The sequence below is a fragment of the Chaetura pelagica genome, unplaced genomic scaffold (assembly GCF_000747805.2).
Source record: "Chaetura pelagica isolate M959 unplaced genomic scaffold, ChaPel_1.0 scaffold78, whole genome shotgun sequence".
Taxonomy (NCBI): domain Eukaryota; kingdom Metazoa; phylum Chordata; class Aves; order Apodiformes; family Apodidae; genus Chaetura; species Chaetura pelagica.
The window spans coordinates 6,110-25,537 of NW_009954492.1; the positions used below are offsets into that span (position 1 = coordinate 6,110).

General features: G+C 40.5%; 1 protein-coding gene across 1 annotated transcript in view; it reads right to left on the minus strand.

Moving 5' to 3' along the window:
- MBOAT1 (membrane bound O-acyltransferase domain containing 1) overlaps positions 1-19,428 on the minus strand; it is a gene marked incomplete at its 3' end in the record, with an annotated part of 39,088 nt that overhangs the window by 3,750 nt on the left and 15,910 nt on the right. The window contains exons 4-7 of the mRNA XM_010004523.1: positions 16,243-16,338; positions 6,746-6,801; positions 4,500-4,554; positions 1,562-1,745 (exon numbers count right to left, since the gene is read on the minus strand). Coding sequence (XP_010002825.1) covers positions 1,562-1,745; positions 4,500-4,554; positions 6,746-6,801; positions 16,243-16,338 — 391 coding nt within the window. The remainder of the gene's footprint in view (positions 1-1,561; positions 1,746-4,499; positions 4,555-6,745; positions 6,802-16,242; positions 16,339-19,428) is intronic.

A 19,428-nucleotide genomic window follows, 5' to 3' on the forward strand; every position in this document is an offset into this window, starting at 1 on the left:
GGGGGGGGGGGAAAGGCAATACTCATAACATATAAAACCAATGGGCTTCAAGAACCAATTAAGTTAGCAGTTGCAAAGTTGATAATAATTATTTTATTAGAGGTAATAAAGAAAAGCCCACAGTTGAAGTTTTGGTTTAACTTGTTTTACTGAGCTACCTACAGACAGGTACAAATGACAATCAGAAGTCAAAACGAGTGATGAACTTCACAAGAGACTCCTACATCAGTTTACAAAGGTCCTAAAATGAGAAAGGAAACGAAACCTACAACTTAAAGGAGAAATGTTCCCTATATGGACTCTTGGAAGTGGCATTCAGTACCTCTCGTAGGTCTTATCACCCAACTACTATCCAGAGGTCTTGCTAAAAAACCTTTGATACAAACGTTTTCATCTTACACAGCATGCATACCTTCCCATGACATACCTTATCTGCTCTATCATACTGTTTTCTATTACTGCTCCCTAGTTTTTAAAATAATAATACTACTGACTATCATGTCAGTAATTAGAAGCTCAGTTTCAACTACACATCAGCAGTAAGTTCTCCATGATACAGTCATAAATAAAAAGGTAGATCTGGCACTAGGGTAACATGTAAAAACTGACTCATGTTCTCAAAAGACTAATAGAAGTGCAATAGACAATTGAAACAATGGAGTATTTTTTTGATACCAAATACTCTTTTAATATCTTCTTCCTATTCAGGAACAGATTAATGTGCCTTTATCTTTAAGTAGTTACAGCGCAAATTTTAATATTCTCTGCCAACTTGCATCTAACACAATACAGGCCTTATACTGACCTCAGCCTGACTAATGGAAATCAGAAGTGACACCACTGAAGTCAGTAGAAATACAACCATGTGCAACAACAATCAGGTATGTGTAGGCTCATACCCAGTTTCAGAGGAGACATTCTGCACACACTCACAAAGCTACACATTCAGTGTCGCCTTAAAGTAAAAGAAAGGAATTTTGTTCTCATGCTATATTATCCTTTCCTTGCAACTGGGATGTCTTACAAGAAGGTCTTAAGTAGTAGTAAAAATATATATAAAGTAAAATTGTCAATTTCATTAACAATTGTTAATGAAAAGTTACCTTCAAGTTATCTTAAAGTGTGAGATTTTCTTGCAAAGCACCTGAACAAGCAACAGTTTCTGATTAGCTATGATTCATGTACTCTAACATCTCCTGCACTCTGGGTGATATTTGACTTCTTTCTTTTTGAAATTTCCTCCTCTGCTTGGAGCTGAGCTGAAACTTGTCATTGTCAAAACCTACAGACTGTTCCCTTTGCTGCACAAAGGACACACATTAACTGATGACCTGTTTTGCAAGCCAAACCTATTTAGGGAATTCAAAAGAAAGACACCAGCCCCTTCAACCCTGACCCTGTGATAAAAACAGCAGCCACTTCACAGAAGAAAACCACTGTAACTTTTACTGGGAAGACAATCCAAAAATGGCTTTTTTTCTTAGTTTCCAATGATGAGAATAATGTATAAAGCTGTACTCTCCTGCCCTTGCCAATAAATCTTTGTCATTTTAAAACTTACAGTTGGAGAAGGATCAGGAAGTCTGTCATAACCCTTCTGCTTCCAGTTCACTTCTAACAGTTTCATGTGCACATGCCTCCCTTCAATGAAGGCTATATAATCCTTGTAGTTGCTGCAAGGCCCAGCTATGATGCTCATAAAATTGAGGAGATAGCTTAAATACTCCAGTAAAGAAGGTCTTGTCCTGTGAAAATCATCCACACACAACAAAATTTAAAAAGATAATATTACAAAACAAGGTAAACCACAGTAAAAGCTTTCACAAGTGCTTTTTTTAATACTGTCTGCATCAGTCCCCAGCTATGTCCTACGACCCTCCCCTGAGCTGAAAGCTCACTAGGTCTGTTTTGGAGAAGATGAAGCACAGCCTCCCTTATTTCCCAGCGGTGCCTGACAGGTGGCAGTCAGAACAAAGGTAATGTGGAAGTACTAAGTAAGCTACAGGTGAACAAATGGTACCGATTTTAAAAGCTGAAATCTTATTACTAGAAACATTTTAATTAAAAACAGTCATAAATTTAACTTGCACATTTCTAACAGGCCAGCAGCACCAAGAGGGAGAAGTCAGTAACTGGTTTTGGACATCTGTCCAGTATGTCAGGGACCAGTAAAGGCTGACAGACCACAAGCTGGGTAACTCTGGTCTCACCAAGCAATGTGATTCCTTGCCTTGTTATGCAAACCACAGGGCAGGCAGCATCTAAGACCAGGACTCTCAGGCCTGAAAGGAGCTCTCATCTACCCTTCAGTTCAGCCCTTTCTTAAAATGGGGAAGTGTGATCTGAGTCATAAAGGAAGAGAATGAAGAGGCCCTCTGTCCTGCTGTGCAAATAAAGGAAGTAATTGCCTGTATTGCATCATGAACCGGAAAAAGAACTAAGGGGAAAAAACACATAAATCAAAAGACAGCTGAAGATGAAAGTCAAAGAGAGTCCACTGTGTGTGTTATTTCCATTTTCCAAGTGCACATTCCACAAGTTCCTTAGGGGGTTTACGTTAGATGTAAAATGAAGAAGATACCCTGTTCCTACTACAGATCAATAGGATGGAAAAAGAAAGATGCAGAGACCCTTTACTACTAGCATGACTTATAAGTTGTTGGCCTTGCTTTATTTATGAGGTGGAAAGCACCAACATCTAAATTCTGCACTGTGATACATGCTGCTCTCTACTTATGTGCCAACAATCACCATCCTAGTAAACAAGGAATCCCCAGATGAAATCACAAACTAGGGTACAGTGTTTCAAGACTTTCCTGTCCAAGACACAGATGGACATGCATAAACCAAAACCCACTTAAAATTCTATCAGACCAAAACACTAATTACTAGCAGAAAAACTAAGTAACAGTTAAACATTTGCTGTTGCCTACTTTTATTCTGAAGCAGAATTAGTTTGAATAAACAGTTAGCTCAGCCAGGATTTTCTGCATTCACCCTGCTGGTTATTGTAGATGTTGGTGCCTGAATGATATGTTCTCTAATGAAATAATTTCACAGAAGGATGCATCAAACAATTTGGGGTAAGGCTCATCTTTCTGTTCTGCAAAATCAGGTCGACAATTTGAGCTTCTGAGCTCTACAGTAATATTAAAAATAAAGTTATTAGTTTCAACTTAAATTCTGAACCTTGGTGGGTGGAGAGACATGAGCAATGCACGAAGGAATGTACAGAGGATGAGTGAGAAACGAAAACAGACTGAGAACAGGAGGGGAGACAAAAGGCTGTATTACCAAAGGGGATTTAAAAGTCTTCAGTTATGACTTGTCTGCCACCAGCACTTCAGCTATTGGCATGTACTTTTCTATTATGAGCTCATCTAATTTACAAGGGGGAAAAAAAAAAGCAGCCTGTTTGGTGAGAATTTGACTAGAATTAATCAAACGGTCACAAGGGCCCAGTGCAGTTAAGCATTATGCTGTTAGCTTTAAAAATAGACACAAAGTTATGGGTCACAGCAAGTTATAAAAGTCTCACTACAGGTTCTCATTTTCAAGAAATTACTCCTTCCATTCTTTCTTTTAGAAGCTCACAGGCAGATTTTATGAAGGTTGAATCTTCTGCTTTGGCAACGAAGGAAATAATTGCCTTGGCCTTAAAGAAAAACTTCACAGTGAAAAGTAGTTATGGTTCTAAGGCTAATTCTGCAACATTATTTTTTAAATAAATAAATAAATACAATTCACCTGCATCCTGCACTTGTATTGAGTGACAAAATAAATTAAAAAGGTGCTCAAATATATGATTAATATGCTGTCTCTCTCTGAAAAGTGAAAAGCCTAGTCACCTAACATGAAGGAGTGTTGTCCTGAAAGAATAACCAACAATAGGAGTATTAATATAAGGGAAGGACATAGGAAAAAGAGATTCTCAGTGTTCAAAAATTATGGCAAAGAAAGGAGTACTTGAATTGACAGACTCAAACCAAAATTAAATTTTACTACACAGTGGTTTGCTGACAGAAGAGGGAGGAGTATCCTACTTAGAAAATTAATGTATCACAGATAGGATGAAGGCAATGGCCAAAAACTCCATATAGTGCTTGAATATAAACGAATTGATTCACTAAAGACCAGTTTTATTGCATGTGGAATATATTTGTAAGTCGATGAGATGTTCTCAAGTATTTCAGTACTTTACTGACCAGAAGTCTTGGACTGAAGAAATAAGGAATATAAAAAAGAAGCTATGTATATGTAAGGAGGGCTCTGACAGCAGCATCACAAAACCAAAACTGCTCAAGCAAACAGAAAAATCAAGGCAGGACTTTTGGCTGATCATGGACTGGGAGGAAGAATGGAACATTTTCATGGCCAGGCCACTAAGTTGGTCCTGACATTGCAAAGGAAAAAACCCCAAAAACAACAAAACCAAAACCGAACCCTAAACTTCTTTGGATGAAATTAAACACAAACCACTAGGGAAATTAAATTCTTACTTTACAGCAAGGCGATTTTGCTCAGCAGTGAGTTCCTCAGCTTGTCGCCCTATTCCTGGGAAGAAAGAAGTCACATTAGAGCTTTCTGAAAGCCAAACAGGGAAAGCTGTCCCCAAAGCCATATGTTTGCACCACACAGGTAACTTTCTGAAGCCATAAACTTCAATATTTCTTTGACACAGGCAGTTTTAAGGCTTTTAGGCCAAGCATATTCAAGTTCTACCCTAAGTCCTTACCTCATTCCCCCCTTCTCACCCTTTCCACATTTTCAAGAAGAGTAGTCATAGTGTTCCCACACATAAAATGAACTTCCAATGCCACCAATCAGCAGCAGCCCCCAGCAGCCTCCAATAAGGGCTGGAAAAACCTCTGTTCCCAGAAGCTGCTGGCTCATTTAAGCACAAGCCTCCTGCTGGCTCCGTGGTGAGAAATGGAGCATTTCACAGCAGGAGGAGTGGGCAGTGGAAGAGAAACGGGCTCTGAGGAAACAGAAGCTCCACTGGTGTGAACAAGCAGCCTTGCTGCCTGCTGTTGGAGCAAGCGTAAACACACACCAGTAATAATCTGGAATTGTACAAGACCCAGACTGGAAGAGCAGTTTCCTGTTGAGTGCACAATACCTTTGGGGCCAGAGGTAGAGCACAGACTCATTGCCCCAGAAAAACTATGGAAAAATCTTGTATGGTGGCCAGTGCATAAAGAGATGTTGCTCATAGCAAATATCTCAAAAACTTCCCTCTGAAGCTTTAACTGTGCATACTGTGAGGAATCCCACTGGCTTCAGCAGAACAACTCACCACAGATGAGTCACAGCACTAGATGCTGAGAATGCACATATACATCTTCACAAGAGCAGGGGCTTGGCATCAATTAACACTATTTTAAACCTACTGGCCATAATTACTGATATACACACACAAGACCCATTTCCTGAAAAGACTGCTGATAAGCTGCTCATTTCCATTCTCTCTCCTCTATTTCAGTTTGTAAATACTGAGAGGGTGTGAGTTCCAGGGAAACAATTAAACACTTGATTACTTAAAGGGCTGGGTATTTCGTTCATCTGTTTCCATTTACAGGCAGCTGTGTTCAATTTTCACAAATAGACATTTGGCACTAATGCTTGAACTGCAAGCTGCCTCCATTTGATCAACTGCACCATATATGGATGTTCACAATGTAATGAGCCTCTTCCACCAACATTAATCTGTAGGATTTCTGGTTTGATTAAAATGCTCCTGCCTCTGCTGTCATCTTTTCCTTTCTGTCTATTTGCTTACCTCTAGTATTCTTGGTGTGCATCTTGGCTGCCCACCACTGTGGCATGCAGGGAACCTGAGCTGGGAAGCTTAAATAACAGAAGCAGAGAAGCCCCAGCAACATGAATGTCAACAACAAGGTCAATTAGCAGAGCTTCAAGCTGCACCCATTATAGCCAGCTAAAAGAATTAGACCCACTTGTGTAAACTTGGCTTGTGAACAAGGTCAGACTCTGCAGTCTGTGGTGTGGCCATCACCTAAATCCTAGATCATAACAGTTCCCTAGCAGGCTCCTTATTTAGTCACCCACAGCTTATAATGCAATGGGCCTTGAAGCATCAGAAATTCACACTGCAACACCAGCAGACACAAGCAATAACAGCACTGATGACAACTGACATTTCTAGCCTTTGCACTGTACTCGACACAGGCATTTTACCAGGAAATAATAGTGCTCTTTGTCACAGCACAACACAAGACTGAAGACAATTTTATTTTGCTCGCAGCTGTGCTTTCCTGCACTGCGAAACAGCTACTGAATTCCACCTCACAACTCACAGAGTATATTATCACTGAATATATCAGTGATAGCATATTTTTGCTACATTAACTTGAATGACTGGACCTACATATCATACACAATTTCAAACACCCATTTTTGAGAACCAAGAACAACTTTAGAGAGCTTAATGGAGATGCAATGTCACATCTAAACAGCAGGTACTGGTACTAGCTAAAATCCAAACTGGGCCCAAAGGAAGTAAATCATGCAAAGAAGGAAAAAATTATCTTTGTTACTACAAAGGCAGTTTGATCCTACAGAACTAATCAAAACTTGAAGCTTCATGTTTTCCTCCATAAAGCATTTTTCTTCTTCATTTGAAGTAACTTGCTGAATGACATTCATCCACTCCGTAACTCAACCACAGAATGAGCTGGAATAAAAAGGCTGTGTTCAGGACATACAAGAAGATTCCTTTTCTTACCATCATGTAACTGGCAAGCAAGTGTTGTGATCTTCTGTGTAATTATCATCAGCGGACTACAACAAAGACAGAAACAAGTTACATCTTGTAATACAAGTTATTCCCAACTTTCTTACTGAACATCTTTATCCCTTTAAAAGGCATAACTGTGTTAGCAACAAGTGGAAAACATCCAATTAAAACAGACGGAGGAACTCAGGCATAAGACAATTGCCTGGGTTCAAAACAACCCCACAGTAACTTGCACTGGAATGTTTAATTGCTAAGTGCACACAAAGCCTTATTTTGTGCCTCCCCATCCCATAGCAGTGCAAATTGTAATTCAGGAGAAATGGCACCACTTGGAAATACCAGCTTCTGCAGTCCACTGGGCTTCCTTTCAGGCAAAGACCAAATCAAACCCCAGATGACACAACACTGGAGTACAGCAATACTGCTGTAACATAACTCTGGCTCTTCACACTGCTACTCTCCTATTGTCTGTCTCCTCAGTGCCCTAAAAAAAATGTCAACTCTGCAGATACTCATACTTATTTCCCCACATGAATAGCCCTATTAATTAGGAGTGCATGCAAATACCAGAATAGCAGTCAGCACAGCAGTTTCCCACTTGCTTCTTGGCCATGCAACTGCCTTGTGGACATCCTGTCCAAGATGTACCATCCACCAGGGAGCGTTTGGCCATGTGGGATCTAGAGCTTCCCAAAAGCTGTACCTGAGTCATGCTTACAGGCTACAACCACCCAGTAGCCTGGGGCCAAGCAAACAAACAGCATAGGAATAGCCACTGTGCTCAACAGGGCTGCTTGTACTTCCCACATCCAGCTTTAATATGCCTCTTAGCACTGCAGGCAGAGCTGAGCTGCTGCAGCCAAGGAATAGGAAAAAAAAAAAAAAAGGCAAAACTCATCTCAGTGGCTTCAGAACTTGGGCCCCATAAGGGTGAAAGATAGAGCCAGGAGGATTCAGAGGTACGTAAGAAGAAAGATGGGGAAAAACCATGAGGACAGCTAACCAGTCCCTCACAGGCAGAGGTTCCTGGGCTAATTGTGCTCCATGCACAGCTTCTAAGGGCTGTGGAGGTCTGAACACAAACCCCTGGCACTAAACATCTGTAATCTGGAAAGACCCATGGCAGGCAAAGCAAGGGATAAGCACCTGCAAACACTGCCTCTCCCCATCTCTCTGCCACTGAGGACACCAGCACAGGGTGCCCAGAATCTCACACTACCTACAAGACCTTCACAAATGCAATAGCCAGGAGGTTGTAACAGGTGATGAGGAAACATTATATTCAAAGCATTAATTGTTATGATTATATGTAAAACCAGTTCCAAAGAAAATACATGTCTTTGCTGAGGGCAAACACAATGGATTGTTTCTTGATTTGGTGATAAATTATCACCATAAATCGTGCAGGTGTTTCTGCTTGAACACAAATGATGACTTCAACATGGAAATGAACACTCGAGTTTATACACATGCTATTTACAGGGTTGGACTGGTATATGGAACTTGCTAAAGAGCTGTAGATATTTACTCCAAATATTATGGCTATTCATTTCAAACACTGCAATGCATTTTTTGGAATCCAATGAAAGAAAAAAAGCTGAAGGCTTTTTTTTTTTAGTTCAAGCACTGTATTTTCCTCATCAGTTTTTCAAGACAAGAAAAGAAAGTTACATTCAGTTATATCTAAATATAACAGCCAAATATTCATGTTCTGCAGAGATTTTCAAGAGATTCTGAATCATCCTTCACTAAAATTGAACTACTGGTTACAATCAAATATAAAATCAGTGGCTAAGATAAACTGTTTTGCAATCTGATTATATTTATATATAATAAATCAAACTGATTTTCAAGATAATTAATATGCTGCACATGGTAAACACAAGAATACTGGAAAAAGACATTCTTTCATGTTAAGTGGTCTTTTTTTTAGTACTAAATCTGGATGATCTTTTCAAGAGTCCACTTGTTATTCTGTGTGGGTAATTTACTTTTTCTACCCAAAAGCTGAGAACATGGAATATCAGCCTATTTCTTAATCAGAAACTATTTTTATCATTTCAGCCATCTCTACTTGAAATGACAGCTTAAAAGCTTACACATAAAATCCAGAACAAGCTTAAATATACACAGATCTGGAATACAACTGGAACACAAGAGGTTGTACAGCAGCTCTCCTTGGGTCACCTAGACCACTGATGGCAGCTAAGGAATGCATAAATTTAACACTGACTTTTCACCTTCCAGATAATGGAAGTATTGCAAAATAGTCATTTTAATTTTTACTCCAGTTCAGCTTGCAGTAAAAGTTACTTATAAGCTGTTTTCACCATTATCTCCAACATTCCCATCCTCAAAGTAGATTTCCCATTCAGACAAAATTTAGCTTTGATTTCAAAGATACATCATCCCAATTCTTTAAGCATATGAAAAAGCAGATTTTTTTAATCCTTAAGAGAGACAGAGGTTGTCAGTGAAGCAGCAGTTCTACTGCAATAAACACAGATGTTTATTTTATCAGTGCTTCACCTTTTAGCTTTACAGGTGACATTAACACCTGTTCCAAATTGGTTCAATTTGTTGCACATGTTTCTTACAGAAAGCACTTTATGCCAGTGTTGAAGTGGGTAACTTTAAACTTCAGGCTCAGAGCCAAAACCATGTGCCTTCAGGTGCCTAAATTTAGAGACTTGTTTTAGAAAATCAGGGCCCTCACTCTAAGCTGTAGAGAACCAAAATGCAAACAATCCTGATGTGCTGATTAACCAAGGGAAGCAGAAGCGCAGCCTGAAGTCACACAATGTATAAACACAGAGAAGAGAGAGGTTCTCTTCATCTCTATTAGGCATTCATTGATGGCACAATGTAACCCCACAGACCAAGGCAGCCTCTCCTGACTCCTCGTCAGAAAAGATGGACAGTCTGCCTCCCTCAAGTCCCAACTCCAGAGGAACCAAGCGAGCATAAAATGATCTTGCCAACACCATGAGTGGGAGACCCACAAAACGTATCTGAGATACTTTGAGTTCTCTCTTCTTCCATCATATTACATATATACATCTCCCTTCTATACCCTACTCAGGAAGGTGGAAACCTGCTGTACCATGGCAATAGGATGACACCTTCTACATCCTTCACAAGCTCAGTTTGAGTTACCATTAAATATTTTGCACTAAGGATTTCAGGTTTCAGGTTGCAAGGTTTCAGGTAAAGCAGGAGCATCTTCCTCCTCCATCATCTGTCTATTCTCACTGTCTCTTCTCTCCCACTGACTTGATATCACTGGAGGACCAAGCCATGGCCATAGGACAGGACAGAGCACAACAAAGCAACTGCAGTGCTGGAGCTCTTCTGGCACCCTTTGGGGTTTGGGAGCCTCCCACATTCTGCACACTCACACCTCTCCCACTCCTCCCTGGGGCCTCACCAATGTCTCCTCATCACACACACACACACACACATACAGCAAGCTTTTGTTTCTTCAGAATGAAAAATAGTCCTTTCCCCCATATTTGCTGAGCAATGCATAAGTCCAGAACCAGTAATAAAAATTAAGAAAAAATACATTTAATTTATGGAAAAAAAATAATAATTTCCTAAATACACACATGAGTTCTGATTATTAAAACTTGGCAATATCAGAGTACTGAATTGTCACTCCATTCAGACTTTCGGGTGACCTCTACTTTTAAACAGCCATAAAACTTTGAGCAAGTTAATACGTAAATACAGCATCATATCACATATTGTCAGCTGTTTCCATCTTTATAATAATTTAAACATTAGACTCTAGTAAAAAAAGCCAGAAGGGCTGCAAAATAGAAGAGAAGTTAACAAAGCTACAAAACTTCCAATATTCTTTCTTGCTCCCAAATTTTGAGAGATGCATGGGTTACTGGGAGTGAGGCAAATTATTAGGTTGTATTTAAAAATAAAATCTACCTATTATACCTGCATTCACAGCTAACGCATGAAGATCTGCTCCTAGAAACAGGGAATTTGAAATAAAACACATACTCAAGAAGAAACTACTTGATAATATTAGAACACCTTCCAATTGCTTCGCAGCTACACACTAAACACTGATTCTACATCACCGACATCCACAACAGCCACAAACCAGCACAGAATTACATTTACCTGTGCTGTAACTTTTTCCTCCCTCTACATTTTATATAATGGCTAAATGTTTCATGTCAAGTTGTAGTTCCACTGTACTGCCTACACACAAACCATAGTGGCCAACTTGAAATGACAAAAAAATAAAATAAAAAAAAAGAATTCCAGGGAGTCAGTATAAAACAGGAAATTTCAACAACTAAAAAATCCCTTAACTGTCCTTACCTTGTGCTAGATGCCTTGAAAAATAGCACAAGACAAACATGCAACAGTTTACAAAGAATGCTCAATAGGGTTTTACCCACTAATTAAACCTTCCAATGAAAACATACGAGTTAATGTGTTTTGTTTTGTTTTTTAAATGCTGCTTGTCCCAGTGAAATAAATTTGCCCAGCAGCACAGGCCAGTGAAACTAGACGTCAGCATCGGCTGTAGCGTGCTCTGGGGATTCTCCCCATCCCACAGGCTGGCTTCTGCCCCAAGGAAGCTTTGATGCTGACAAGAGAAAAGACATTTACCAAGCCAAGTCTGCCTGACCTTAGGTAATCCCGTGGAGGAGTCTGGCACACGCTCGCCAGAAATAGTTTCCACTGACCTGATTTCACTAAGAGAGGAGGTGGAGCCAACAGGCTCATTGCCGACAAGACTCCAAAGCAGTAAACATTTGTTTCAGTTTTATCTCTGTAGCCCTGCAGCCACGAGGAGAAGTTCACACAGTGACACTCTGCTGTGACACTAAGCACGCTGCTGAGGGGACTGCCAAGCCAGAGACACCCCAACAGCCCCGCTGGCACCAGGCTCTCACTTCTGCTTTCAACAGCAAAATGAGGAAGTGCTGGGGCACACAGAGGAAAATACTTCACTAAACACATTCGTGCCTCTACAGCAACTTTCAATTTGTTCCATGTAGGTTTTATTTGGTGAAAGCTCCTGAAGAGCACTTCTTACATCTTCATGATAGAAGCATTTCACTTAAAGAGGATTTACTTCTAGAGAAGTGTCCTGGGATGCACTAGGCACATGGAGCTCTCTAGCAGTGACTTTCTGCTTGAATTCTAGCTAATTCCCACACTGTGGATCTTGCAGGGCTTCTCTGTAACCAACAGTAAGTGGTATCAGTCTTGAAGTGGACAAATGCCCAGCGGAGCTGCCAGGCAGAGAGCAGGCACAGAAACCAGATGGACCTGCCCTTACTCACCTCACACGTGTGCTGCTCTGCTGACCCTGGGGACTTGCTGAGGGAAAAAGTCACCCAGAGCTGCTGCAACACACACTGCAGGCAATGTACTGCCCTTCATCCATTTAAAGAACACAAAAATATCCAACTGAGCTAGCAGGATCAGTCAGTACTTCTGCATTGTGTTTCAGCATGGTAACAGAGTACACCTATGTTTGTTCCCATCAGCAAATGTATTTCCTTTGTAAAAACGGGCTGTTGCACCTTTGCTCCTTCCTTGTGTGTTGATACTAAGCCACCCAAAGGGGAAAAACCAGCAACAAACCACTAACCACCCGACACAAATTCAGTGCCTGAAGTGACACTTGTTACTAAAGTATCTGCTCATAAGGCTTTTCAGGAGGGCTGTTTGACTGATCATCCCTTTTCTGTAAGGAACAGCACCAAGAAACTCACATACACATGATCGTTCCCTGACATTCACCAAATGAGCTGCAACATCAGGAAACTTTTCCCAGATGCTGCAAGAATTCAAAGAGGAAATCAAAAAGCTCTAAGGTCTTAATCAAGCAAAGGATTAAAACAGACAACTTCATATAGATGTGGAGGTCCTCTGAATTCTGTCAAGACGAAAATATGCATGTGGTATTTGTTCACATAGCATACTGGATTGCAACCATATCTATTACTAGTTTCCAAAAATCCCAATCAAGATCCCTTGATGTATTTTAAACTTATTTCTCCCTAAAGCCATAATATTTCTATACTTGGTCTGAGTCTGTGTTACGAAGATAAAAAACCACAAAGTATATGTTAACATTAGCATATTTATAAAGTTGTATAGAAACCAGGCAACTTACCAGCATAATCCTCTTAGCATAAAAAAGAAGAAAGAAGAGAGAGAAAAAGAGAGAGAAAGAGTTAGGATTTAGTTTTCCTAGGTACAATGTACAAATGCCATGGCAAACCAAGCAAAATAAAATATGCATGTTTCTCTGAAAAGGTGATTTGAATTAATGGGGAAGCACAGCATTTAGTTACTTCACAATTAGTCTTCAAAATTAATAGTTTTCTTTGAGAAAGTAGTCAAGAGAAAATTCCTAAACTATGTCACCACATTTTTGTGAAATAATATAAATGAAATAACCTTGATAATATATATATTTTTTAAAGTAATTAAAATTAGTGTATAGCAAACTAGATCTGGTTTTCATTAAAACCTGGCATGTAGTATTAAAAACAAAAACGAATGGAGTTTTCACCTCAGTAGTATGCAACACATTAAAAACTCTTGAATCAAGAAACTGTTGCAAGCAGCTAGAGTACAGTTTAGATTGTGGGACTCAGTGACCAAGCCTACCCTTTGCATGACTTAGAAGAATAAAGTAGTCACCAGCAGGGAACAAGTTTCCTTTCTTCTTAACCTTGAAGAGATGAGTCATAGTTTGATTTTCCATTTTTGAGTTTACTTAAGATATGACTCAAAAGTTATCTCCTTCTCCCCATCTCTACCTGAATTTTACAGGATGTGTTTTCAAAATGGGGGGACTCCAATCAAATAGCACAACCAGCTACTACTAAAGAAATAAATAAATAAATAAATAAATATGTATTTGCAAGCACATGCCAATAGGGTTATGCAAGCAAGCCCTTACAAACACAAAGCAGGTCAAAGAGAGTAAATGAGGTATGCCAGCTTCAGCAGCAACACTGGGAAACACTCATTTAATATCTGGCTCATCACTTCAGGGAGCTGAAGATTAAAAACTGATTGCACTAAAACCAGTTACACGCCTAGTTGATGTGAATTTAAACTTCCTCCTTGCAATCAAGTACCATTAGAGACTTACAAGATAGTGAGACCTGAAACGCAAGGCAGTAGAGAACAGGCTTTTTGAGAACACCTTAAATCCAGTGTGAAGTCCTGAAGGAGAACTTCAAGGACATCCTTCTGGCCAGGAGCCTGTTTGAATGCTTCTCTGTTTTCACGTGCAATAGATGTTGAACCAGCAAACATGCGAAAGCAAGCAGGAGGAGGCTCAGCTGCTGCTAATACATGGTAAAACTGGTCAGAGAATGTATTTTGTCTCTCTGGGTCATCACACCTGTTTACATGTGTGCTTAAATACAGTGGATATGTATTATTTACAGCCATGGAAAACAGGTTTTAAGTCAGATTAGTGAGGCTGATCTAGGTACCAGCACTTTGCATCGCAAGTTTTTATAAATATCACTACAGTATTTTTTTTTATTCTTAGTTTTAAAAATACACCATGAAGATGTAGTTGATATCCTTACTACATTTTCCAGTTGTTTACTACTTGGCCGTTTTATGTTTGATTGAAGTTAAGGAATCTACCTGAAAGGTCATTGTAGAGAGGTTGGTGCTGGTCTCTTCTCACAGGTAATTAGCGACAGAACAAGAGGGAAAGGCTTCCAGCTGCACCAGGGGAGGTTTAGACTGGACATTAGGAAACATTTTTTTCACAGAAAGAGTGCTCAGACACTGCAATAGGCTGCCCAGAGAGGTGGTTGAGTCACCATCCCTGGATGTGTTTAAGGGTCATTTGGATGTGGTGTTGGTAGATATGGTTTAGGGGAGAACTTTGTAGAGTAGGGATGATGGCTGGATTCAGTGATCCCAAGGGTCTTTTCCAACCTGAATAGTTCTATGATTATATGAATCGGTTTATATCTCGAAACATTAGGACAAAATCAAGTAACAGGGTAAATTCAGGTATTACTCTTTCAGTACCACTATAATCAAGCTCATCATTAGATAAGAGTAGCTCCTTTTTCATCCCGAGAGCAGAAAAGGCTAGTCTATCATATAAACACCCACCATGCCTTTTCTTCCATCACCAGACTCAGCTGGATCTTATTTAAATGTCTTCAGAGAGAGACAGCTATTACAGCTCACAGTGCACTTCTGAACACACCATTCAGAAAAGCAGGCTCTTGAACCTTTCTCCCTCTGTCTCACACACACAGAGAGCTATCGCACTCCAAACCCATTTATAGGCTTCTTGGTATGTCACGCTCTTTCAGGACACGCTTTTGTGTATCAAAAGAACTGCAGAAAAAAATCTAGAACTACATTTCTCTAAATGCATGAGATCCCATTTCTGCCCCCTCCTCTAATTAAAAAACTTAAAAGTCTCAAAGGAATTTTCCTCCCACACCCCAAAATTTAATTAAATGCTTAAACCCACCATGTCACACAGAGACAGATGCACACTGACAGCAAAACCCTTCAGTTTACTGCTCTATGCCTATAGCAAGACAGAGGCTTCAAAGAGGCAATTACAAGTTACTATGCCAGTTTACAGAGATTTTTTCATAGTATGTTACTAATTATTCTATATTCAGACATCTGATTAAACAAGTGGAATACAGATTAGCACATAGTTTTTAAATCATGCAAAAGCATACCTTCCTCTCATGAAGAAAATGTATAGGGTTAGCTGTCTGTATTTTTGCATAGCATCCTCTACTGCTTAAGTGAAATCACAGAGACTACAGTATATATGAAAAAAAACACTTGTCCACAGAAATGCACAGCATAGAGAAAGTTGTGCTGTTTAAACAGCAGCAACAACCTGCCTCTGTGAGAGAACTCACAAGACCAGTGCCAACAGCACTCACAGGTGATCTCGTGTCTCTCTACCTGGGTTACCCACCCACCTCCCTGTTCCCCCAGCCGTTCACCACTTTTCCAAGTCTTTCCCTCCCACCTGCTGGAGTGCCTGGGTGGGGAAACACCGTTCCACTTGGGGCATCAAGAATAACCAGAATGGGTGAAAGGATGAGCCAATAGCTGTGCCTAGTAAGGTGGGAGGAGAGCAGCCCACCCCACCAGGGACCAGAGCACCCCCTGGGCTGCTCGCCAGGGCTATAAGAACTTCTCCAGCACCAGTGAGCAACTGCCCAGACTTCTCGCAGTCTGCTCTGGTTACTAACACAACTAATCAAGCTCTACTCTTGTAACTGGATAGCACCTAGCAAGAAAACAGCGGAAACAATGAGTCAATGCCAAAATCTCACCGTTTATTCCTTCCTTAAAAACAAGAAAAGTCTTAGAAAGGGAAACAAAACTGCAATGCTCCCCAGATAACAACAATTATTCTTAAAAATACTAAATTTAAATAATATTAATTGAGACAGGGCCCAACTTGCAGATGCACTCACCCGGAAAAATCTGTAGTGAGAATACCATAATGGAATATGTATATTCGGCTTATGTGGCACAACGTGAGGTATCCCATAGCTACGACAAAGGAGTACCTAAAAACACAACACACAGAACAAACAGTTACCAACACAAGTACCAACAAGAAGTAGAAACACTCAGATTGGATTTGGGCTTGTTTAGGGGTGGAGTTTGATTTTTGCAAAGTAGGTTGTTAACAAGTCTGAATCTACATTACAAGACACAGCAGAAACTTTCAATGGTTTTGTGTACCCAGCTGAAGCATTACGGAGGTGTCTCCTCACACTGGGGGTGGCAAAAAAAAGAAAAGAACTAAGATCACTCCAAGTGGAGCATTTAAATTTCAGAGTTCCCACCCTCGCATATTATTTTGAAATTTCTGTCTGACTCAAGTATTTGAAACCAGACGATACCGTACATGTCACTGAAGTTATCCATTGCCTTTTTAATCTGTAAATCTTTATTTACATGTACAACTCTCTCAGACATCCAGAAACTAAAATATTTCAGGTTTAAGGTATTCTTTGTCTTCTGATTTTGTATAAAGGCAGGTATCAACATACAGCCTAATCTTTTCAGCTCTAAATGCTGAAAGATGCCCGTTTCCAGAAGAAGCATTCCTTAAGTTGAGCTTGACAAATTTACTCTTTGTTTTTCAAAATGATCGCAAAATTGCATTAGGCAGGACAGTAGCATGACTCCGAAGAGTGGAATGGTCTGAGGTTTGAAGGGATTGCAGTGTCTCAGTGGGGCAGATGCAGCACTCCCTACAACTACATCCTCCCTGTATTTACCCAAGCAAGAAAAAGGACCCTGGGGAGGTGAGAAGCAGATGGGTATTTGGAAACAAGACTGACAAATTAAGCAAACTAGACAGTGCAACAAAGAGGTGGAGCACCAGAATAAAAGGCTTGCATCACATGGACAGGCCAGGACCAGGTCTACTGGCATCCCCTGCATCAGAAGACAGCCAACATGGAGGAGACTGCACACCCAGCACCCCTGGCAGAAATGAGTCACTGGAGGTCAGGCAGGCTGGTGGGGTCCCGCGAGACCCACAGGAGGATTGACCATGGTGGAGATCTCAAGGTGAAATCAAACAAGAGGAACAGTCACCATGGGACTAAAAATGAGCCAGACCTTTGCCAAATGGCTGGCTTTAAAATAAACGAGTTTTTCCTCCCTGAGGACTAACAAACTGCAGTGTGAATGACAGTGATGAATCGCAAGGCAACTTGCAGGTCATGTGGCCCCCAGCAAACAGCTGGATGAAAGGCAGACTGAGAGGACATGGCAGCTCCTACAGGAGATTCAGAGCAGAATGTATCCTACTCTATCTTAGTCAGACACCCAGCTGAGCCTCAGTGAGGTCCTTGGGCTTCCCCTCATCAACAGAGAATGGCAAGCATCCTTCCCAATGCAAGTCACCTAGCTTGACATGTAACTATGACAGATGGGAAATGAAGCATCTAAAATAATCCTCAATGCTTAAGTATAAAGCACCCAGATTGAAAGGGGGGTGAGCAGGGAGAGATATACTGAATTGCTGCTGTAGCTGGGAGCATTTCTGATGCTGGATTAGTTTGTACATTTATAGGCTTTGAAGGCTGGCAGCCTTAACAGAGAGAAAACTGGCAGAAATAACCAGGGAAAAGAGCATGCAGGTTAAACTATGTATTTTCTGTATTTAATTTGTTCACTTTTACTTGCATTTGCTGGGGGGAAGCCAAGTCTTGGAGAGAAAGAACCAGTGCTCTTACATGCTCTCCATATGAGCAGGTCCAGCCCTTAAACTGGCATTTTCCAAGCTTATTCTCAAGCAGCTTGAATACACTATTATTTTGCCAAAATAAATAATGTGGATGTACTTTGAGTCAAACTGCCATGGCTAGTGGAATACAGTAGAAAAGTCCTAATCCAATCCTCCCAGCCCTCCTAAGCTTTTTCAGCACGTTAGATTGCTCTTTCACATTGACTCAAATCAACACATGACTATCTTGCAGTGGTGGGTGACATCATATGATCCAGCTTAATTTGTGTTGCAGTATGCAATTATTTTTCCCATTGTGGATAACTGGCTAAATGGTAAGAGTGAGGGGGTTTCTTGTTTGAACTGTGCCTGTTCCCTACCACCACCACCTCAACGTGTCTAGGAAAATCTAAGTAAGCATTCCATGATTCCCTCTGCAGACTTGGTTCCTCTGATCTATAATCAGCAAATTCTGCATTTCCCCACAGGTGACCCACAGGGACAATGACCAGGAGACAAGTAATAGACATTTTTAGCACTTTTTCCTTCTTGTCTCTGAATGGCATTTCCTTTGTAAACATTAACTTTTTAAAAAATTATTCATCACCTCTGGACTTCTGGGCTTTGCACTTTGAGAGGGTGTGTAAAAAAGCTCCTTGATTAATACCTACCTTGCTGATGCAAAATGCTAGTGACTGCTATAGACAAACCTGTCACTTACAGTTCACATTTCTAAACAATCCTAGACAAATCGTAAGTGATGGTCCTCATTTGGATATAAGACCGGGGTCATTGCCTCAGGAAGAGATAAAGAAGAAGGGAAGATGATTATCTGAGCATTAGACCCCCTCAGACAGCCCTGGCCCTGAAGATGAGGAAATAAAGTGTTTCCATTCCTCAGCCAGGCTGTGAGCATTCAGCAGCCACTACAGAAACAGCCACAAAGAGGGGGGAGAGAGAAATCACCTGTAACATGCCCAAACCACAGTATCAACCACGTGCTGTTAGGGAGGCCAACACAAAAGTGGGAAGAGCAGACAGCTCATCCCTCTAGCCAGTGACTGAACAGAGAAGTTCTTCCACATAAACTTTCTCTTATTTAGTGAAATAAGATGGTGTTACTACCATGCAGCTTCCATTTTCATACAAAAGTGCATTTTGTCTTTTGGCCACGAAGGCACTCATTAGATAAAGCACTTTTAGGAGTCTTCCTTCTTTTGAGATATTTGTACAGAGAAGAGAAAGAGCCCATAGTCAAGATCTTCTCATGATGATGTTGTAAACTTCTGCTTCAAAGCAGTGACATTTCTGGTACTTTCTGCTTTCTCAAGCTCTAAGCCCAGGACCAAATGCAAGACTATTTTGTAGATCACTAAGTTAAACTGCCACAATTACCTTACTTGAACTACCTAAC